Source organism: Hyperolius riggenbachi, chromosome 4, assembly GCF_040937935.1.
Source record: "Hyperolius riggenbachi isolate aHypRig1 chromosome 4, aHypRig1.pri, whole genome shotgun sequence".
Taxonomy (NCBI): Eukaryota; Metazoa; Chordata; class Amphibia; order Anura; family Hyperoliidae; genus Hyperolius; species Hyperolius riggenbachi.
In genome coordinates this window covers 390,088,560-390,113,123 of record NC_090649.1, presented here as the reverse complement: position 1 = coordinate 390,113,123, position 24,564 = coordinate 390,088,560, and the positions used below count along the sequence as shown (strand labels likewise).

Sequence of the window (24,564 nt, the reverse complement as noted above, 5' to 3'; positions counted from 1 at the left end):
GAAGTGAAAATAAACTTCTCATATAATGATTTGCATGTGTAGTACAGCTAAGAAATAGAACATTAGCAGCAGAGATATGAGTCTAATATTGTTTCCAGTACAGGAAGGGTTAAGAAACTCCAGTTGTTATCAATGCAAAAGAGCCACTGATCTCTCTGACTTTCAAAGTCACAGAGAGCTCTGTCTTCTGAAGCTTTTTATCTGAAGTGTCTGTCACTGTATTTTTTTTTTTTCTGCAGAGGAAAGTTCAAAAGTTCAGTAGCCTGCTCTGTGAAATCATTTAGACTGCTGTGTGTAGTGTGTAAACTGCAAATATTAGAGAATGATGCAATGTTATAAAAAAAACTATATAACTGAAAATAAAAATATAAGAATATTTTCTTTGCTACTATTCTTCTAGTAATTATCCGTAGTACACAACCAATTCATAATATCATATTTATTTTTTCGCTTCAGTGTCACTTTAAGTGTTGACATCTCTCTTGAAACACCAGTAATTTCCTTGTTTCTTTGTTGTTTATTCTGCCAAATGTGATAGTGGTTATTATAATTAACAATGAATAAGCAGCAGTACCAGCATTCACACACAGGGGTGTGGCGGGCTAAACATTGATTTAATTTTTTCCTGGCCAAGCAAGGATTATTATTATTATTATTATTTATTGTATTTATAAAGCGCCAACATATTACGCAGCGCTGAACAATAAATATAGGATGCGTCTTAAAATAAAAATTCAATCTTTGTTTAAAAGTAAACGAAAAAACATTGTAATGGCCTCTCCAGTTCGGTGTGCTGCTCATATTCATTTTCAAAATGTACTAGGAATTCAAACTCTTGCAAAAATAGCAATATTGCCCCACAGCAGTATACGGTTTCCCAGAATGCTCTTTTCTTTGTTTATGTAACTGGCCCTCTTTTTTTTCTAAATGTCTGCAAAAATATGGTAAAATTGCTGCATCGTAAGACACTGCAATTCCCTTAAAGGGCTTAAAGAGGAACTCCAGTGAAAATAATGTAATAAAAAAGTGCTTCATTTTTACAATTATGTATAAATGATTTAGTCAGTGTTTGCCCATTGTAAAATCTTTTAAATCTCTGATTTACATTCTGACATTTATTACATGTGACATTTTTACTGTTGGCAGGTAATGTAGCTGCTGCATGCTTTTTTGGCAGTTGGAAACAGCTGTAAACCGCTATTTCCCACAATGCAACAAGGTTCACAGACAGGAAACTGCCACGAGTTCCACGGTCCTCAGAGTTTCTTGTGGGAGGGGTTTCACCACAATATCATACAGCGCCCCCTGATGGTCTGTTTGTGAAAAGGAATAGATTTCTCATGTAAAAGGGGGTATCAGCTACTGATTGGGATGAAGTTCAATTTTTGGTCGGAGTTTCTCTTTAAACCGTGTATATATATATATATATATATATATATATATATATATATATATCTTTTTTTTCATATCGAAAGGTAAAACACGCCTGAAGTGAGAAGAATGGAAACTGGCATAGTTATTTCCTTTTAAACAATTTAAAAATTGCCTGGCAGCCCTGTTGATGATCTAACGAATTCTTTTAGCCATAGGTCCTGAACAAGCATACAAATTATATGTGTTGACTGAAGCCACGTGCCTGTTTCAGGTGTGTGATTCATGCTTGTTTCAGGTGTGTGACTACTGCAGCCAACGAGATCAGCAGGGCAGCCAGGCAACTGGTATTGTTTAAAAAGGAATAAATATGGCAGCCTCCATGTCTCTCTCACTTCAAGTTCCCTTTAAGGGGATGTAATGTGTATGGAGACAAGATATTCATTATGAAGACAAAAACATAATTTAATGGGAGTGCTAAGGAGGCAGTTCATTAGGGCTTTTATAGCTTCATTTCTGTAAAATGAAACAAAGTTCAGCTTACTTATCAGCAAATATTTTCCTGAAATCCTGAGTAAGAAGTAAATGATCTTAAGTGGAATTTACACATTGAAAAATTTCACAAAATGGAAAATTGCTATTATTGTCAAAGTTGAACAAATTGCATATTTTTCTGTTCCTTAAATGAAGTTGGCAACGGCTTGCGCAGCCTACATAACATTCCCCTGTATGTAAGATCTACACTCCTGGCTGTGAGTGGCATAACTCATTTGAAGTTATGTCGGCTATATCGCATATTTCCACGGCTTGGTGCTTCTCATGTAATTATGGTGCTGAAATAAAAGCCATCAATCCTGCAGTAAGAGAGACCGAAACAAAGCAGTGGGCTAAGAGAGAATCCCATTATTCAAACCAGGGAAACGCTGCATTCAAAAACCTGCCACAAAAATGCTTTCAGTAAAAAGGCTGTATTGTAAATAACGTTTAAAGAAAAAAAAATCACATTTGCAGCGCAGCACAGAAAAGAAGCCAGATAGCACAGACTAAACCAGAACATAGCTAGCGGAACACAGAGAAGAACGTATAGGGGGGACTGTAACAAGGCTACGGAAGTTACAGAACACACCACCTGTGTTATGACATACAGAATCCAGAGGCACTGGGGACACAAGACCCGCAGCTGAGTCTCCTAATTCTTTGTCCATCTGATAAACCTTAAAGGGATACTGTAGGGGGGTCGGGGGAAAATGAGCTGAACTTACCCGGGGCTTCTAATGGTCCCCCGCAGACATCCTGTGCCCGCGCAGCCGCTCACCGATGCTCTGGCCCCGCCTCCGGTTCACTTCTGGAATTTCTGACTTTAAAGTCAGAAAACCACTGCGCCTGCGTTGCCGTGTCCTCGATCCCGCTGATGTCATCAAGAGCGCACAGCGCAGGCCCAGTATGGTCTGTGTCTGCGCAGTACACTCCTGGTGACATCAGCGGGAGCGAGGACACGGCAACGCAGGCGCAGTGGTTTTCTGACTTTAAAGTCAGAAATTCCAGAAGTGAACTGGAGGCGGGGCCGGAGCATCGGTGAGAGGCTGCACGGGCACAGGATGTCTGCGGGGGACCATTAGAAGCCCCGGGTAAGTTCAGCTCATTTTCCACCGACCCCCCTACAGTATCCCTTTAAAGGACACCTGAACTGAGAAGAATATGGAGGCTGCCATATTTCCTTTTAAACTAAAACCGTTACCTGGCAGTCCTGCTGATCTCTTAAGCTGCAGTAGTATCAAAATCACACACCTGAAACAAGCATGCAGCTTGCAACTGAAGTCCGACTACATTAAGTTGGACTTCAGTCAGAAATATCTGAGCTGCATGCTTTTTTTAGGGTCCATGGTTAAAAGTATTAGGCCAGTTTCACGCCAGCATCCAGCGTTTTGGATGTGGTGCAATCGGCCGATCGTACCGCACTGCAATGCTAAAAACAAACTTTAACCTCCCTAGCGTTCTGGTGGGCCGATTTTGATAAAAAAAAATTTCAAACACGCAGCTAGCACTTTGCTAGCTGCGTGTTTGCTCTGATCGCTGCCGCTCGCCGGCAATCCGTCGCTACCCGACGCGGCGAAAGAGGACCCCCCCCCCCGTGCGCAGCCTGGCCAATCGCCGCCAGGCTGCGCTTTGGGGTGAATCGGGAGTCCCTGTGACGTCACGACGTCGATGACGTCACTCCGTTCGTCACCTTGGCGACGGGGGAAGCCCTAAAGGAAATCCCGTTCAGAACGGGATTTTCTTATGGGCATGATCGCCGGTGGTGATCGGAAGAGTGGGAGGGAGGGAGCATGAAGAGGAGAATCATGTAGTTAGCAATAGGCTAGCTACATGATAAAAAAAAAATCAGGCGCGGGAATCAGAACGCCCAGCAGGTTAAAGATATGTGTGGTAATGAAATGTTTGGCAGCAAGCTAAATTATAAGAGAGGCTCTCTAGCGCTCACTTCCTGTGACCGAAATACGAATTGCATGGAAGTGTATTGAAAAAATCAGCTTCTACCCATGTGAAACCATTGAAAAAAAATCTGCAGCGCCAGTGACTTACATAACTTTCAGTCAATGCGTTGCCGCACATGTTGACCCATAACGAGCTAATGCTTTCGCATCAGATGCGATACTCCCAGCCCATCGCATCAGGTATGAAATGCCCCATAGACTTTAATTGCTTTAGCGTTAACCTGCGGTAAAAAAAGGGTAACACAACACAATGAAAACTCTCTACCGTGAAAGGTGCCTCAGAGTCAGAGGATCAGCAGGACAGCCAGGAAACTAGTATTGTTTAAACTGACATAAATATTTCAGCCTTTACATCCCCCTCAGTTCAGGTGTCTTTTAAAGCAGACCGCTTGCTCTACGGCTTAAGAAAAAAAAATGCCTTGTGATAGAAGCTAAGAATACTTTCAGTCCATTAACAGCTACGAAATAGAAATACAGAAAATGTTAGTGTGCCAATAGGAAAGTACCATCTCGTGCCAAATGCAGTATAATTTAGGCCAGGCGGAGACCCCATCTAAAGAAGTGCATGAAGCAGAGCCCCATTAAGCTGAGATATGAAAAGGACTTACTGTTTAGATTCATCATCATCCCCATCCTCATCATCTTCTAAATGTGCCACATGTCCCCTGAGGAGATGAACAAGGTACCATGGCTGAGTGCTATGCGCTGATAAGGCTACAGCTACGGTTAAAGAACTAGGCATGCAATACCTAAGGGCTTTTGTTTGCTACAGAGTATAGAGTTTGTTGGTATTACTGCCTATGCTTTGATTTGCTGTGAGGAGCACAGATGCAGGTCACACCAATGAAAGCTCTGATACATCTGCACAGAAAACACAGAGGCTAGGAGGAATCACAACATAGGGACGGGGACACACACTTAGAACACGCAGGGACTATCGTGCCTGGGACGGCCATTTATTTACCGTTGGTGCAGCTCCTCTTCCACAGATTTCAGAAGACTCCTTAAAGCAAAATCAGAACAAATCTCATTGGATGAAAAACGACAAATTCATTTACATACGATAACATGCACATCTAAACAATGCAAGGAAAACACAAGAAGCACAATGCTTATCCTTCTGTTTATTCCAAGAACAAGTCTGCCCCCATGGCAATACATTCACTATATATAATAAAGACACTGGGGCTGATTGATAAAAGCTGTCACAAGCAGAAGCTGAAGTTTTGCTTATAGCAACCAGAAAAATGTCCGCTTTCATTTATTATTCTGCACAACGGAAATGACAGATGTAATGTGATTAACTGCTATAGGCAACACCTAACTTCTTATTCAGCTAGAACTACAAGGGGGCAGAAAGTGTATTGCTTAAAGAAGAAAGGGTAACACTGGGCAAAAAAAAAACAAAAAAACACAGAAATAATGGAGGTGATTCACTAAAGCAGATGTGCAGTGGTGTTTATTCCCTTCAAATATCCAATAATTTGCAGACATTCCAACTCTTTTGGAACCCTTGGCACTTGATTGAATGTTTGATGTGAATACAGTGAAATGTAATTGGTTTGCACTTAAATTTGCCTTTAGTATTGCCTGCACCGCCGCCAATAGCAGCAGTGGAGTTCCACTACTTCGTAGCTGAAGTCATAGTGTGGGTGTCAGGTGAAGATAGGAGGGTTAGTTTCATGTGTAGGTAGGAGGGTTAGTGTCAGGTGTAGGTAGGAGAGTTAGTGTCAGGCGTGGGTAGGAGGGTTAGTTTCAGGCGTGGATAGGTTAGTGTCAGGCGTGGGTAGGAGGGTTAGTGTCAGGTGAAGGTAGGAGGGTTAGTTTCATGTGTAGGTAGGAGGGTTAGTGTCAGGCGTGGGTAGGATGGTTAGTGTCAGGCGTGGGTAGGATGGTTAGTGTCAGGCGTGGGTAGGAGGGTTAGTGTGGGTAGGAGGGTTAGTGTCAGGTGTGGGTAGGAGGGTTAGTGTGGGTAGGAGGGTTAGTGTGAGGCGTGGGTAGGTTAGTGTCAGGCGTGGGTAGGGGGGTTAGTGTCAGGCGTGGGTAGGGGGGTTAGTGTCAGGCGTGGGTAGGAGGGTTAGTGTCAGGCGTGGGTAGGAGAGTTAGTGTCAAGCGTGGGTAGGAGGGTTAGTATGGGTAGGAGGGTTAGTGTCAGGCGTGGGTAGGTTAGTGTCAGGCGTGGGTAGGGGGGTTAGTGTCAGGCATGGGTAGGGGGGTTAGTGTCAGGCGTGGGAAGGAGGGTTAGTGTCAGGCGTGGGTAGGAGGGTTAGTGTCAGGCGTGGGTAGGAGGGTTAGTGTCAAGCGTGGGTAGGAGGGTTAGTGTCAAGCGTGGGTAGGAGGGTTAGTGTCAGGCGTGGGTAGGGGGGTTAGTGTCAGGCATGGGTAGGGGGGTTAGTGTCAGGCGTGGGTAGGGGGTTTAGTGTCAGGCGTGGGTAGGAGGGTTAGTGTCAGGCTTGGGTAGGAGGGTTAGTGTCAGGCGTGGGTAGGAGGGTTAGTGTCAAGCGTGGGTAGGAGGGTTAGTGTGGGTAGGAGGGTTAGTGTCAGGCGTGGGTAGGGGGGTTAGTGTCAGGCATGGGTAGGGGGGGTTAGTGTCAGGCGTGGGTAGGGGGTTAAGTGTCAGGCGTGGGTAGGAGGGTTAGTGTCAGGCTTGGGTAGGAGGGTTAGTGTCAGGCGTGGGTAGGAGGGTTAGTGTCAAGCATGGGTAGGGGGAGGTTAGTGTCAGGTGTGGGTAGGGGAGATTAATGTCAGGCAAAGGTGGGGGTGTTAGTGTAAGACATGGGTAGGGGGGAGGTTAGTGTTAGGCATGGATGCAAGGAAGGTTAGTGTGAGAATAAATTAGGATAGGCCAGTAGTAGAATATTGGTAGCAGTACCGATATACAATTTATAGCAGAACATAGTAGAATATCAGTAAAATTTACCGATATTCTACTCGGCAGCATCTTGCACACATTTTCATTGCGGCACTTTTTAAAGTACCTCATCACATTTTTTGCACAAAAGGAAAGCATTTTCGGAAGTGATCTTCTTATATGATATTGCAGTCAGGCTCTTTATCACTTGAGCTGGCAGATTACAGGAAAAACAAAAACTAATATGTGCTCACAGTTACATTTCCTTGGCTCTTGCACAAGTGAAATAGATATAACTACATAAAGCCTCTTCTATTTAAAGTAAAACTGAAGGGAAAAAAACAAAAAGGCAGATCCTTAACTATGGAGAGGGAATGCTCTGGATCCTAAAGAGCTTTCCTGGTCCTCTCTTGATGTCCTCGTTCCAGTGCAGTCACCCCTATTGGATGCATTTGACCAGCAGCTGGAATACACCTTTGGGGGCACTTGAGTCCCGAGTGCTCCCAAAAGTGGGCGGCTCCATACTGTGCCGGTGCGCAATCACATAGTACGAAGCCTTCCATGGACTCCCAGAGGCGGCAAATGTAAATGGGGGACAGAGCTGGAACTAGAACACAGATAGGAGACAGGGTGAACTCTATAGGATTCAGATCCGGAGGTGGAGCATCCAGGGGCTTCCCCCTACTGACGGAAGTATGTAACTTTAAGAATAAAATTGTAGGTTATAGGTTTTATGTTTATAGTACTGATCCTGACTGAAAACAAGAAGACCTACAAGAGCCTGTTCAATAGAGGTGAAACATACACTTTATTTCTATGTTACCTTCTATTAATCATGATTTCAGATTATTTGAAAGATCACAGGAGGCCCAGCCAAATGACCTTCAAGCTTCTTTTACACTGCAAATTGTAATTCCGATTTTCACTGGATGCTAGCAACACAAAAAAACGCAGCATGCAGGACTTGCTTTAATTGCATCAACAATCGGAATCGCATGCAGTGTAAAAGAGCCCTCATGTTGATTTTAATTAGTCCAGTTCTGAGCTGCATATAATATGCATGAAATTTTGCATACAAGCCAGAATTATTTGCATCTCGTGGACTGTCTCTACTGTCCACCATATTGAGAAGCTCACTCTAGCGAGTAGAAAGGACTTTTGTTTTCCGCTCAGCTATCAGATGAATGAATGTACAAGAAGTGGGAAAGGTCTTAGGCCCGGTGCACACCAAAACCCGCTAGCAGATCCGCAAAATGCTAGCAGATTTTTAAACGCTTTTTTTTATTTTTCTGAGGCGTTTTGCTAACGTTTTGCGGATTGCTGCTGCGGATTTCAGTGTAGTACATTTCATATATTGTTACAGTAAAGCTGTTACTGCACAGCTTCTGTAACAAAACCGCCTGGCAAACCGCTCTGATCTGCCGTTTTTCAGAGCATTTTGCGTTTTTCCTATACTTAACATTGAGGCAGAAACGCCTCCGCAATCCAAAAAATGCCTCACCCCGGGAGGATTAGTTTCTGTAAAACGCCTCCCGCTGTGGTGTGCACACCCCCATTGAAATGCATTACCCTAGCGTATCCGCAGCCACAAGCGGCTGCAGAAACGCTCAAAAAGCCGTTCGGTGTGCCGCAGCCCAGAGAGGTGATTTCCACCTGCTGGAAGACAAGACTGTCCACCAAGCAGGTGAGAACACCAAGCAACTTGCACATGATTTCATTAATAATTGAAGAAATATGGGCCACCTGGTGGTCGGACTCTCCTATCCCTATCCTATGCTCCCTCAGCACTGTGTACCCACTGCTGGCATCTTCTGCACCTTGTCTACCAGTATAAGTATTTATTCCACACTTCCTTGCACATTTGCACTTTTTGTTTGTGCACAGACACCTTTATTCTGCTCCATCTAGATCAGTGCACAATTCAATACAGGTTTTGCATTTTTTGCAAACAGCACAGGTTATATAGATTTATTACCAATTGTTTGCATATTAATTGTATTTTTTATCCGCACATTGCACTTTTTTGTTACATTTACCTGCAGGTCAGGATGAGCAAATTATTATGATAATTATTTACCTGTTTGGTACTTATCCGTTAGCCGGGCGCATCCGGCAGGTGGCGCTAATTACTATTCCCCCTCCAGGCCGACATGGATAGTAGGGAAAGATGCAACTCTGGTGGAGTTTTGTCGCCACCTAGAGGATGCGCTCGGCTAACGGATAAGTACCACCTGTTTATCAGGCTTTTGGACATTTTTAACAGCACTTTTTGAAACCCGGGTTTCTCTTCTGTGAAGTCCCCTTTGGGAATCACTGGAGTATAGATACCAAGTACAGAGGTCTTACTAATTGTAGTGCAACACAAATGGGCACGCTCTCAAAAGCGGGTGCTGGGACCACCCCCTATGTGAACTGCAGCTACCAAAAAGCAAGTTATTCGTTGCCGGGGGGAAGGTTATTAGTTGCTCGGGGGAGAGGGTTATTAGTTACCCGGGGAGAGGGTTATAATTTGCTCAGGGGCAGGGTTATTAGTTGCCGGAGGAAAGGGGGGGGGGGGGAAGGAGGGTGTGAGAGTAGGGAGAGTTTACATCATAGTGAAATATCAGCAAATATTATCGATATTTCTCTATATTAATTAAGTAGTAGAAAATCAGTAAATTTACCGATATTCTACTACCGATATAAAATGCTCCCTTAACTGCGTTTTTTTTGTTTAGCCTGCACCCAAATTAGTGCGCAGTGTTTTGAAACGTACGCCTTAAGGTGCCGCATGATGATTTTGATACAGATGGAAGCAGTCACCAACACTTATTAAATGTTTTTAGATTCATATTTTTTTTTCAATTATATTGGTTAATATTAAAAATGTATAATTTGTACAGTGGTGCTGTCTGATGATACCTCATTTGTAGGCGTATAAGTCACAATATAATTCCAAACGAAAGAAGGCTACCAAACAGCTTAATGATATGTTGCTTTTTTTAGCTAACTTAAATAAAAAATGTTTACTGGCCCCATAACAGATAAGCACGTCATTAGAGAGGTATGAAGCTTTTATTGCCCATTTCCATCTGAATAAAAAGTATGACTTTTAGTAGCATCACATCTAAAACCCAAAAGTTTGTTTTCAGCATAATGAGCCATAAAAAATATATACTGTCACACCGCCAAAAACAAATCTAAAAAGATGATCAAACACTAGCAAAAAGCTGCCCACATTGGGCACATACGGTATTATTTTAGAGAGAAATTAGACACTGCTGTAAAACTGCTGCTGGAATCAGAAAATAATGGGATTCTGTGCAAATAAGCATCCGTGCTCAACTCGCGCCCCCAGATTGGTCAGCAGAAAGGACTGATGCTGCTTTCATGTAGAGTTTCAACCGTATTTTCAGCCAAGACTCAGCATGATCTTCAAATGAGCCCAGATATACTTAAACAAGGTAGGCAGAGAGAATAGAGGAGAGCATCCTTTACTGAGGAATAATTTATCTTCTGCGAGTCAGTGCCCACAACACAAAAGCTCTGCATGGCTCGCTCCTGCCTCCCAGCAAATTCTTGCACTGATATTTCTTATGATGAAAGGAAACTACTCTCACTGTTCTGTGCATGCTAAGAATTCCTCTCTATTGCAGCTCTTTTTCTTCACCGAAGCCTGTGGTTTGTGATTTCCATTCATCTGCTTTATGCATATGGTTCATTGCAACATTCTAACATTTGTTGCTCTCATTTGTCAAGAAAAGCAATTTAATGCTTGCCTTCTCTACCCAGGAAGCAATTATATCTACACCGCAGAAAAGCAGGTATTCAGAAAGCAAATAGCGGTACGACTGCTGGACAGCATCTCAGCACCTCACCTGACACAATGTGGCACATGTATGTGTACATGTAAAATACAGAAATTTACGCTCCTAGTTCTAAAATTAAGGAAGTTAATTTTGAATTGTTGACTAGATGGCATTGAAAACTTCTTGTTGACTAGATGGTATAGACTGGCTTCTACAGTATATATCCTGGCGTAAGTGATAGATGTTGGAGAGTTTGTGGGGCGAAGGGCACATTAATACATCTGGAGTGGGAATGTCCTATTATTTCTAGGTTTGTGAGAAGGTATTAGATTGTATTAGTAGATTATGTGCGGAACGAATTGATTGGGATCCTTCCAAAGTGTTGTTGCATGATAGGTTGAAGTCCATTGGTAGTTACAAGAGATCAATTGTCTCCCAAATGTTGATAGCTGCTAAAAGTTTGATTCCAATTAAGTGGCGATGTCAAGATCCTACTACTGTTAGAGAGTGGATAGGTAAAGTTAATGTATTGAAGGGTATTGAGAATCAGATTTCTCTTCAGCAGGATAAGTTGGGGGGCTTTAATAGTAAGTGGGAATAATAGTCGGAGTTTCAAGACAGAATATGGGAGTATGGGGGAGATGTAGGGGAGGGGTCTCTTAAGGTGGGATTTCTGTTATCAGGATTAGGAATATATTGTCATTTGTAGGACGGAATGTTATATATATATATAAAATTTACCTTTATTAGTCTGATGAGGAATTGGATGTTCGGGTTTGGAGGGGAAAGGGGAGGGGCTTTTGTGTAAATTCTTGTATTTTTTTTTTTGTATGATAAAATTTGGAGGGAAGGGGAGAAGGAGTAATTAGTCCTGTGGTAATTGTAGATTGTTTTTTTTTGTATGCGGAGACATTCTCCTTTCTTCAATAATATTATATGAAAAAAAAAAAGAAATTTCAGCTCCTAAAACTGCCCTGTATGCACAGGAGGTGCATTATTGGGCATCTAATATAGCATGTTACTAGAAAGTGACTGGGAGGGTGATTTATTAACCAAAAACAATATACACCCATTTACTAAGTGAAAACCAATGGTTGGGTGAGACTTCATAAAGCTGAATCCCAGCCATCTCCAATGACCATAGCGTCCCCCCCTTGCCAACAGCAGGCAAATCTGCTGGGCCTATACATGTATAGTATGTGGGTATGTATTTTAACCCCTTCGAGACCGGCTGCTTAACCCCCTAAAGGACCAGGCATTTTACATGCGGCGGGGGGGGGGGGGGGGGGAGGGGTTTGGGGGAGTCAGGCAGCCGGATCCCTACTGTGGGCACTTAGGTATGGTCCCACCTGGGTGGCCAGGTGTCCCCTGTATTGCTGGCAGCCTTTACTCACCTCCCAGGCTCCAGCGATGAGCAGCTGTAGACACCTCCGCTCTCACTGGCTTCCCGGCTAGTACTGATGCTAAGTCCCGGGTCGCGGCTTGATGACGTCATCAAGCCGGGACCTGGCACTTAGCGTCAATACAGCAGGAATGCCAGCCAGAGCGGAGGGGAGCGCCGATCATTGGGAGAATGGCAGGAAGGTGAGTGGATGCTCTTCTTTCCCCCTACCGCCGCAGCTCTGCAAGTGATCACTATGATCCGTCAGTGATCATAGTGATCACGTGATCAGTGGCCATATGCGATGGCTGCTGATCACTGAGGGGAGATGTCAGCTGTCATACGACAGGTTAATCTCCCCTCTCCGGTGTGCACGATCGCGTTGTAATATTAAATTGCAGGTAGCTTCTGACAGCTTACAGAACTAGGATCCTCTTAACCCAGGGGTGTCAAACTCAAATACAAAGTGGGCCGAAGTTGTGACCAAGTCGCAGGCCAACCTCAATGTCTACAGGCCACCTTCCTTCTTTATAAAGTTCCCAAGTGTCTAATGGCCCCCCTCCCCTATACAGTTCCCTGCTGTCTAGAGGCCTCCACCCTCCCCTATACAGTTCCCTTTCCTCCTACTCCCCCCCCCCCCCTCCCATATGGCTTCCGTGGTGTTCTAGGGCTTCACCTCCAATATAGCTTCCCTGGTGGTCTAGAATGTAGCAATAAATGGACAAGCACCATACATAATCATATTATATTTGTCTGCTAAACTGCCTCAATTAAGGACATGTTTAGGCAACAGCAGGATGTGCTGTGGGGTATATACAGACTGCAGAAGACAAGAAAAACAACTAAAAGCCCCAAACCTGACAATTCTTAGGGTAATTGTAGAAATAACACTTTATTGAAAACCATTACAATAAAATCCAATTAAAATCATCACATGGGTGAAGCGGGCGGGTGATAGATAATAAGTATTACACAATATTAAATAATAAACATCCAACACTCTCTCATGAGTAAACAATTAATCCAAATATATCACCATAAAGTGCATGATTCAAAAATTAAAGTCAAAAAAGGATTTAACTAATGAACAAATATCATAATAAATATAATACATTCCAGATGAATTTGAGTGACATAAAGAGAAAAAGACTGACCAAGGAAGTCAGTAAAGTGAATCAGTGCAATATAAGAAGGTGCTTACGTGCAAGGAAGAGAGAAGGATAAGACCACCCAGACCGCCGCAGCCTTAATGCATCTCACGGCTAATCGTCCGCTTCTGAAGGAGGCTTAGCTGCGAGATGCATTAAGGCTGCGGCGGTCTGGCTGGTCTTATCCTCCTCTCTTCCTTGCACGTAAGCACCTTCTTATATTGCACTGATTCACTTTACTGACTTCCTTGGTCAGTCTTTTTCTCTTTATGTCACTCATCCTTTAGGTTGGTCAAATTCAACTGGAATGTATTATATTTATTATGATTATTGTTCATTAGTTAAATAGTTTTTTTACTTCAATTTTTGAATCATGCACTTTATGGTGATATATTTGGATTCATTGTTTACTCAGGAGAGAGTGTTGGATGTTTATTATTTAATATTGTGTAATACTTATTATCTATCACCCGCATCACCCATGTGGTGATTTTAATTGGATTTTATTGTAATGGTTTTCAATAAAGTGTTATTTCTACAATTACCCTAAGAATTGTCAGGTTTGGTGCTTTAAGTGGGTTTTCTTGTTTTCTGTGGTGGTCTGGAATGGGCCAAACATAATGCAAAGTGGGGAAACCACTTGAGGGCTAAATTTAATGGCCAGATTTGTCCGGAGTTTGACATGTATGTCTAAACCGCATTGTGTGTGGTACTCAAAGCCATAATACGGTATGGGTGGTTTTGCATATATTTATTATTTTTTCCCCCTTTTCCTGTCTTTTTGTGGCTCCTTCTCTTCAAGCCCAGGTCTGACCAACTGAACTCCTAACAAACCTCTTTATAGCAATGCTGTTTGTTACATTATGTCTCTGATAGTAACTTCTTATATGTTTATCCAAGCTATTTTGCACTTTTATTTATTTCTTCAAGGGCTATCACCCCCTGCTTCAAGGTACACAAACTGGTTTGCTATAGCTCATAAAACCTGAACAAAAGCATGGCAATAAAAATAAATCAATAACATCACTTGGCAGAGTAAACAGTTCAACTTAAGCATTTCGAAAAATCCTTCTAATCTTAAAAGCAACTTACTTGTTTCCGCCAAGAAAATAACCAGTCTGCGGTCCTTGGCCATAATCTAACTGTAGATCCTACACAAACAAAACAAGAGAGAAACAAGATAATAACAGGTCAATAAAACATATAATAGATCGCTCCAGATCGCTCAATATCTAATACTTTAAATCAGACTTCTGGATGTTTAGGCATTCCAACCTATGCTGTATACAGGGATAGCCAAATGAGCTAAGCATACTGGTAGGCTTTTCAACAATATTTAATAATACAGCACAAGTCAGGTGGTGTTACAGGTAAAGGGGGGTTTAGAGGATTGAAGTTTTGTTTGAGGACAAACCAGAAACTCTTACCCACAGATAAACCATGAATTGTGATATTTTAAAGGAACACACTACAACAGCCTTATGTTTGATTGCAGGGAGTAAAGGAAGAAGTGGGTTGGTTTTATTTCTCTGATATATTCTCAATCTCAAAGAGATCATGCTGGGATTTCCCTCTGCGGAGAAAGCTACAGGAACTAAAGATACAGAGATGCAGAGGCTGAGAGACTTAAAGCAGACCTGTCACCTCTAATGTAATGTTACCCATACAACCCCAGGTATGTAATCTATGCCTGCATTTTGGAGTGCCAGACTTCACTGAACGATCACCCAGCCTCATCCTGTATTTCCCTCAACCAGGTTATTATAGAGTGCCTGGCTGGATGCTCATTCAATAAAGTCTGTATCTCTGGGATTTTGATTTAAACAGCAAAGTATGTTGTTCTACTTGCAATAATAAAAAAGTTGAAATACCAACCTTACTTGTTTTTTTTTAAATGGAAACAATTTTTTTTTGTTAAAGTGGCATTGTACACATGAAATGGACTTATCACCCTAAACCATACTTTCTTAAAACAGATCCGAGATGAAAATCTAACTATAACAAGTAACTTGTCTATAGATTTTATGTAAAGTTTAGATAGTTTAAAGAGCAAATCTAGCTGCAAACAGCTTTAATAGAATATGGTTATTTCTTCCTGTGATACAATGACAGCAGCCATGTTGTTTGTAAACATTACACAGAGGCAGGCTTATCTGCACCATCAGCACTCAGACTGAAAAAAAACGAATTCCCCCTCCTCCTCCCCTCTGCCTCTGAAATCTCTGGCTAGAAATACCTCCCCCTCCTCCTGCCCAGACTGAGCTCCCATGAGCCCTTGCTACTGCCAAGGCTCTCTGAAAACCTGGGCGGGGCTTGTTTAGTTTATAGGAAATTAGAGTATTAAAACAAAAACAAAAAAGTATTTGGCTTGAGGAGTGCCCTATAAACAATAGGAAAGGAACACAATTATGCAATGAATGAGGCCTAGTGCACACCAGAGCGGTTCGGTCGCGTTTTCAGATCCGATTGCGGATGTGGAAACGCTAGGGTAATGTATTTCAATGGGGTGGTGCACACCAGAGTGGGAGGCGTTTTGCAGAAATGCATACTCCCGGGCTGCTGCAGATTTTGGATTGCGGAGGCGTTTCTGCCTCCAATGTAAAGTATAGGAAAACCGCAAACCGCTCTGAAAAATGGCAGTTCAGAGCGGTTTTGCAGGCATTTTTGTTACAGAAGCTGTTCAGTAACAGCTTTACTGTAACAATATATGAAATCTACTACACCAAAAACGCTTCACAAAACCGCAAAATGCTAGGTGAAACGCTACAGAAAAATAAGAAAAAGCGTTTCAAAATCTGCTGGCATTTTGCGGATCTGCTAGCGGGTTTTGGTGTGCACCAGGCCTAAAAGTTCATCTCGGATCCACTTTAATTTTAACAATTTAGGGCTAAAATGTTATTTCAAAAGTGGTGGTCAGGTGACTGCTGTAGGCTGCTGTCTCACTGTTCTTCACTCTGGACGAGGGATTGGGCGCCACATCATTTGAATAGAGTGTTCCAGGTCTATTATCTCAAATAGAGCTCTGATAAGTAAGCCAAACTCTCCAAATGCCCTCCAACAAATGTCAACTTCAGGGTGTATTTCTATGGTAAGTAATCTGCTTTATGAACTGTAGATGTTTATTGCTCTAGCCTAGAGTATGTGTCACCTTCAGCTTTTATTGTTATTTATTTTGCTAGCAGACTATTAGGGCCCTTTTCCACTAGAGCGACTGTGATTGCTGAATCGCAAAATCGCAAATCGCTAGTGATTTTTAAATCGCTAGGGTTGTTACTTTATCATAGAAATGACGAGAAGTATTTACCACTACAGCGATTCGATTTGGAAATCGCTAATCGCAATCGCTTGCTGGAGTGATTTTTACAATGATAATGCAATGCAAATGAAAATCGCAAATCGCAATACAAAATTAATGAAAAATCACAATCGCTGGCGTTTGTGATTTGTGATTGCGATTGCTAGTGGAAAAGGGCCCTTAGGCTAGGTTTCCACTTGTGCGTTTTGCGTCAGATTTTTCTCTCAGAAAATTCACATCAATTTGGCAACTAATGGTAGTGAATGGGACACTTTCCATTCAACGCAAATTTTTGTATGTGTTCGTACACGTGAAAAAATCTGAGGCCCTGCATAATTTTTTCAGACATCGCATACGATTCGCGTACAATGCTTTGTATAGGCAGCGCGATTTTTCGCGTTATTTGCGCAAAAATTAGCATTCGATCGATGGTTACAGGAAGTTGTCAGCAATCATGACTAAGCTGTTACTGGGCAGACTATGTTATATTTAACTAATGTGAATTTTCGAAAATTCGCATAAAGACGCGTTCAAATTTACATGCAAATTTTCACCAAGCAGAGAAATCGTATATGATTTTTTGCAGGCGAAAATTTCACGCTACAGTGGAAACGTTGCCTTACAGAACAAGCAGGGAGGTGTGTGGCTGGCCTCTACCATCTGTCTTATCCTCACACCTTGTAAACAATGAGAAATACACACCTAGCCATCACATAAAGACACTGTACAAGCAGTGCAATATCAAAGCCAACACAGAAGTCCTCAATGGTTACATTACGCAGGCATTTACTAAACAAAACAACTTCATTAAAACCACATTTTCATCAGAACAGAACATATGCATACATTCAAACAGTTTACATACATCTAAACATCATGGAAACAACATCATCACTGCATAAAACATGTTCCCGAGAGATATCAGTAAAACAAGACAGAAACACAAACCAGATAAATGTGGAGTGAAGAGGACTGTGCCAATTTAAAGACATATTCCACCTAAAATGATAGTTTTGCAATGTTTCTGGCACGCTGAGTCCCACTTGTGAGGGAGGCCTATGTCTGTTGGCGATTCGGAGATGCGAAGGTCACCACGATTCCTGAGCTCTGCCCAACTGCTGGGGGCCATTATGTAGTCACATGATTTTATCACACCATCCTGATGGATTGTTTTTAGTGTATAGTACATGGGGACTTTCACTGTAAAGGAGCCCATACACTTGTCAATGGCCACCAGATTCAACCATCAAATGAATCTCAACAGAGAGGGATCTATTACCTGCCGCACACTGCACACAGATTTACAGCAGAGTTCAGCTTGAAATCTATTGGAGGTTTGTGGAGTCACCACCACCTGCCAGTTCCCGAGAGACTCGCCCATCTATGTGTGACTCTGGGCAGTGCAGAGTGTTACAGTGGAACAAACACTCACCTATCTACCAGTCTGCCAAGTGTGAAGTGGACTTGTTTGCCGTCCGGTTACTGGTACAAGCGCCCCAGCGTCAATGGAGAGAAGACACAGGAAACCGGAGGAGGAGTCCCCGGTGGATAGGTGAACAAACTCTCCACTCTTCAGAGCCAAAGGGGAGCGCATATATAAGCCGGCGGTCCGTTGGTCATCCCAAAATCAAGCACCGCTTTCTACCAACATCTTTCCAGCACATTGTGGCATCAAATTTGCTGGGAAAATCAAGTACTGTATGGGGACTTTAAATCATGACCTGTGCTGTAATTCATTAGGAACCTGACTTGATTAGGAAAAAGCATGGCAATACAACAAATGCCTGCAGCAGGACTTTTTTTCCCACAGTTCTGCAATGCAGCATGGTGATGTGGACAGGTACTATTTGGCATAAATAGTCTTTCTCTAGCTAACAACTTTATTAACCAGACGTCCGCCTCTATCCCTCCGCAGACTTAATCTGCGCTACGTTCTAGGAGGGGGGATAGAACTGCTGCTCATCACTCCTCCCTATCAGAATAAAAGAGGGTGGCATGGCAGGTTTGCTATTAAACCCACTGTCAGTACGTCAGTGGAGATGGATGATACAGTCAGTCCAGCTGCTCATGGGGGATTCTCAGTATCCCCTTCATTCTTTATAAAAACTATCCCTGAAAGCCAGCCTGTCTACTCATTTGCAAACAATTCAGTCAGTTGGACTAAGCAACTGCAGTTCAGCAAGTGATTTTGAAAATAAAGAAAACCCTAAGAACCCCCCATAAAAATATTGGACTTGTCAGATTGGTCATATTTATACTGCCAACTGTAAGCAACGGGAACATAGGAGAACATTAATGTGGTCTGAAACTCCGACATAACATTCGATAAAAATGTGTTTTCCTACTTTTGATTACCATACAGTTATAATATTTGCTTTTGTGCACAAGTAATATTGTCTGTTTACAAATTACAAGTTTCCAAAGTGTAGTTTATCTTGCCCTGAAACTTGCCATTGCATTTTATTCAAACTGCTTTTTATTATATATTAACATCTTCTAATTAGCGGTTCTGAGCTGTTTGTGTGCTTGAAGCACAGAGAGCTTCACAGAGAGCTCAGTTTCACTTGTTACACTGTGTTTACACACATGTATCAACATTGGAATGCAAACAAAGATACTGTTATCTCCGATTGGATGCGGATTTGAAGCTGAATAGCGGGACAAACTGCTTTGTTTAACCATTTCAGTGATGTTCTGGTAAAAAATATTTCTGAGATAGTATCTTTTAAGCTGAGGGGAATCTTTTAGAGCAAAGTAGAAATGCTGACTTTCAGACCACTTTAATTTATAGTGCATTTTACCCTGGTATAAATGTACTCCTTGACAGTAAACACACCTATTTAACATTCTACAATTTTTTGAGAAAGTGGTCCTTTAAAGCGGAATATAACCCTGCATTTCAACTTTGCTCTAAAACATTATTTACACACAGAGCTTTAAAGTTCCGTGGAGAGAAATGCTGCCGCAGCTGAAGTTTTGATAAATATATTTAAGTAAACACAATGTAACAAGCGTGGAATGTGACACACACTCTGACTGTGCAGGAGCTCCCAGACACAGAGAGAGAGTAGGTCACATTCCTCACTTGTTACATTGTGTTTACTTAAATGTACCTATCTAAACTTCGGCTGCGGCAGCATTTCTCTCCAAGGAACTTTAAAGCGCTGTGTGTAACCCTTCCAATGCTGGTCTAGTAAAAAAAAAAAATGCTGGTTGCATATAATATGCTGTAAATAATGTTTTAGAGCAAAGTTGAAATGCAGGGTTATATTCCGCTTTAACCACTTAATGACAAGCTGACTTATAATAACATCCTGCTAGAGCCCTTTTAACGGCTCCAGGACTTTTTTATAAGTCAAACAGTGCTGCTGCCGCTGTGCACGTGAAAAAAAGTGGGAAAAAAAACACCATAGAAAAAAATACACCTGTATTTCCAAATAATATATTGTCACCATACTTTGTACTAGGGACATAATTAAAATCTTGTGATAACCAGGACAAATAGGAAGATAAAATGTGTGGGTTTTATGCACAGTAGCAGTGTTTATTTTAAAACTATAGGGGATGAAATTGGAGAAATAGTGTATTTTTTCATTTTTTCCCTTTAAAATGCATAGAAAAAAAACCATGTTATTGGTGGTGAAAAAAAACAAGATATAGATCATTTCATTGTGATTAGTAGTGATTAACCACTTCCCGACCGCCGAACGCACAGAGGCGGCCGGGAAGTGGACCCTGCAAGGACCGCCGCATGCACAGAGGCGGCGGACCTTGTAGGGGCATGGGTGGCACGATCGCGTCATTCGTGACGCGATCGGCCGCCGGGGACTGGCTCCGCCCACCTCGCGCTGTAACCCGCCGGCCGTTCGGAAGCGCCGGCGGGTTACTAGCACCCGGATCACCGCATACAAAGTGTATAATACACTTTGTAATGTATACAAAGTGTATTATACAGGCTGCCTCCTGCCCTGGTGGTCCCAGTGTCCGAGGGACCACCAGGGCAGGCTGCAGCCACCCTAGTCTGCACCCAAGCACACTGATTCCCCCCCCCCCGCCCCCTGATCGCACACAGCACCCCTCAGACCCCCCCCCCCTGCCCACCCCACAGACCACTGTTTGCACCCAATCACCCATCAATCACTCCCTGTCAATATCTGTCAACGCTATTTTTTTTATTCCCTAAACTGCCCCCTGCTCCCTCCTGATCACCCCCCACCCCTCAGATTCTCCCCAGACCCCCCCCCAAGACACCCCCCCCTGTGTACTGTATGCATCTATCCCCCTGATCACCTGTCAATCACCTATCAATCACACATCAATCACCCCCTGTCACTGCCACCCATCAATCAGCCCCTAACCTGCCCCTTGCGGGCAATCTGATCACCCACCCACACCAATAGATCGCCCGCAGATCCGACGTCGATCACCTCCCAAGTGCAGTGCTTACATCTGTTCTCTACCCTAAACACCCACTAATTACCCATCAATCACCCCCTATCACCACCTGTCACTGTTACCCATCAGATCAGACCCTAATCTGCCCCTTGCGGGCACCCAATCACCCGCCTACACGCTCAGATTGCCCTCAGACCCCCCCTTATCAATTCGCCAGTGCAATATTTACATCTGTTCTTCCCTGTAATAACCCACTGATCACCTGTCAATCACCCCCTGTCACTGCCACCCATCAATCACCCCCTGTCACTGCCACCCATCAATCAGCCCCTAACCTACCCCTTGGGGCAATCTGATCACCCACCCACACCAATAGATCGCCCGCAGATCCGACGTCAGATCACCTCCCAAGTGCAGTGCTTACATCTGTTCTCTACCCTAAACACCCACTAATTACCCATCAATCACCCCCTATCACCACCTGTCACTGTTACCCATCAGATCAGACCCTAATCTGCCCCTTGCGGGCACCCAATCACCCGCCTACACGCTCAGATTGCCCTCAGACCCCCCCTTATCAATTCGCCAGTGCAATATTTACATCTGTTCTTCCCTGTAATAACCCACTGATCACCTGTCAATCACCCCCTGTCACTGCCACCCATCAATCACCCCCTGTCACTGCCACCCATCAATCAGCCCCTAACCTACCCCTTGGGGCAATCTGATCACCCACCCACACCAATAGATCGCCCGCAGATCCGACGTCAGATCACCTCCCAAGTGCAGTGTTTACATCTGTTCTCTACCCTAAACACCCACTAATTACCCATCAATCACCCCCTATCACCACCTGTCACTGTTACCCATCAGATCAGACCCTAAATTGCCCCTTGCGGGAACCCAATCACCCGCCTACATGCTCAGATTGCCCTCAGACCCCCTCTTATCAATTCGCTAGTGCAATATTTACATCTGTTCTTCCCTGTAATAACCCACTGATCACCTGTCAATCACCTGTCAATCAATCACCCCCTGTCACTGCCACCCATCAATCACCCCCTGTTGCTGCCACCCATCAATCAGCCCCTAACCTGCCTCTTGCGGGGAATCTGATCACCCACCCACACCAATAGATCGCCCGCAGATCCGACGTCCGATCACCTCCCATGTGCAGTGTTTACATCTGTTCTCTACCCTAAACACCCACTAATTACCCATCAATCACCCCCTGTCACTGCTACCTATCAGATTAGACCCCTATCTGCCCCTAGGGCACTCAATCACCCGCCCACACCCTCAGAACGCCCTCAGACCCCAGCCCTGATCACCTCGCCAGTGCATTACTTGCATCTATTCCCCCCTCTAATCACACCTTGAGACACCCATCAATCACCTCCTGTCACCCCCTAGCACACCTACCCATCAGATCAAACCCTAATTTGCCCCGTGTGGGCTCCTGATCACTCGGCCAAACCCTCAGATCCCCCTCAGACCCCCTTCCGATCACCTCCCCAGTGCATTGATTGCATCTATTTTTCCCTCTAACCACCCCCTGAGACACCTATCAATCACCTCCTGTCACCCCCCTAGCAATCCTATCCATCAGATCAGGCCCAATACAACCTGTCATCTAAAAGGCCACCATGCTTATGACCGGTTCCACAAAATTCGCCCCCTCATAGACCACCTGTCATCAAAATTTGCAGATGCTTATACCCCTGAACTGAACTCACGGCTTTGGGCCCGTAAAATGCCAGGGCGGTATAGGAAACCCACAAGTGACCCCATTTTAGAAAAAAAGACACCCCAAGGTATTCTGTTAGGTGTATGACAAGTTCATAGAAGATTTTATTTTTTGTCAAAAGTTAGCGGAAATTGATTTTTATGTTTTTTTTTCACAAAGTGTCATTTTTCACTAACTTGTGACAAAAAATAAAATCTTCTATGAACTCGCCATACACCTAACGGAATACCTTGTGGTGTCTTCTTTCTAAAATGGGGTCACTTGTGGGGTTCCTATACTGCCCTGGCATTTTAGGGGCCTTAAACTGTGAGGAGTAGTCTAGAAAACAAATGCCTCAAAATGACCTGTGAATAGGACGTTGGGCCCCTTAGCGCACCTAGGCTGCAAAAAAGTGTCACATGTGGTACTGCCGTACTCAGGAAAAGTAGTATAATGTGTTTTGGGGTGTATTTTTACACATACGCATGCTGGGTGGGAGAAATCTCTCTGTAAATGGACAATTGTGTGTAAAAAAAAAAATTAAACAATTGACATTTACAGAGATATTTATCCCACCCAGCATGGGTATGTGTAAAAATACACCCCAAAACACATTACACTACTTCTCCTGAGTACGGCGGTACCACATGTGTGGCACTTTTTTACACACCCAAGTACGCTAAGGGAAGTACCCAAAGTCCAATGAGTACCTTTAGGATTTCACAGGTCATTTTGCAACATTTGGTTTCAAGACTACTCCTCACGGTTTAGGGCCCCTAAAATGCCAGGGCAGTATAGGAACCCCACAAATGACCCCATTCTAGAAAGAAGACACCCAAAGGTATTCCGTTAGGAGTATGGCGAGTTCATAGAAGATTTTATTTTTTGTCACAAATTAGCGGAAAATGACACTTTGTGAAAAAAAACAATTAAAATCAATTTCCGCTAACTTGCGACAAAAAATAAAATCTTCTATGAACTCGCCATACTCCTAATGGAATACCTTGGGGTGTCTTCTTTCTAAAATGGGGTAATTAGTGGGGTTCCTATACTGCCCTGGCAGTTTAGGGGCCCTAAACCGTGAGGAGTAGTCTTGAAACAAAAATGACCTGTGAAATCCTAAAGGTACTCATTGGACTTTGGGCCCCTTAGCGCAGTTAGGGTGCAAAAAAGTGCCACACATGTGGTATCGCCCTACTCAGGAGAAGTAGTATAATGTGTTTTGGGGTGTATTTTTACACATACCCATGCTGAGTGGGAGAAATCTCTCTGTAAATGGACAATTGTGTGTAAAAAAAAAATCAAACAATTGTCATTTACAGAGATATTTCTCTCACCCAGCATGGGTATGTGTAAAAATACACCCCAAAATACATTATACTACTTCTCCTGAGTACGGCAATACCACATGTGTGGCACTTTTTTGCAGCCTAACTGCGCTAAGGGGCCCAAAGTCCAATGAGCACCTTTAGGCTTTACAGGGGTGCTTACAATTTAGCACCCCCCAAAATGTCAGGACAGTAAACACACCCCACAAATGACCTAATTTTGGAAAGTAGACACTTCAAGGTATTCAGAGAGGAGCATAGTGAGTCCATGGCAGATTTCATTTTTTTTTGTCGCAAGTTAGAAGAAATGGAAACTTTTTTTTTTTGGTCACAAAGTGTCATTTTCCGCTTACTTGTGACAAAAAAAATAATATCTTCTATGAACTCACCATGCCTCTCACTGAATACTTTGGGATGTCTTCTTTCCAAAATGGGGTCATTTGGGGGGTATTTATACTATCCTGGAAATCTAGCCCCTCATGAAACATGTCAGGTGGTCAGAAAAGGCAGAGATGCTGGAAAATGGGAAAATTCACTTTTTGCACCATAGTTTGTAAACGCTATAACTTTTACCCAAACCAATAAATATAGGCTGAATGGGTTTTTTTTAATCAAAAACATGTTTGTCCACATTTTTTGCGCTGCACTTATACAGAAATTTTACTTTATTTGAAAAATGTCAGCACAGAAAGTTAAAAAAATCATTTTTTTGACAAAATTCATGTCTTTTTTGATGAATATAATAAAAAGTAAAAATCGCAGCAGCAATCAAATAGCACCAAAAGA

The 24,564-nt window shown here is 43.0% G+C and overlaps 1 protein-coding gene across 6 annotated transcripts in view; it reads right to left on the bottom strand.

Annotated features, from left to right (window-relative positions):
- The window catches only part of MAP4K3 (mitogen-activated protein kinase kinase kinase kinase 3), a 391,382-nt gene that overhangs the window by 69,204 nt on the left and 297,614 nt on the right, over positions 1-24,564 (bottom strand). For 5 of the 6 annotated variants that reach the window (XM_068232153.1, XM_068232156.1, XM_068232155.1 and 2 more), the window contains 3 exons: positions 14,127-14,185; positions 4,831-4,869; positions 4,475-4,531 (listed from right to left, as the gene is read on the bottom strand). In XM_068232153.1, coding sequence (XP_068088254.1) covers positions 4,475-4,531; positions 4,831-4,869; positions 14,127-14,185 — 155 coding nt within the window. The remainder of the gene's footprint in view (positions 1-4,474; positions 4,532-4,830; positions 4,870-14,126; positions 14,186-24,564) is intronic. The other variant, XM_068232154.1, reaches the window with a different exon arrangement.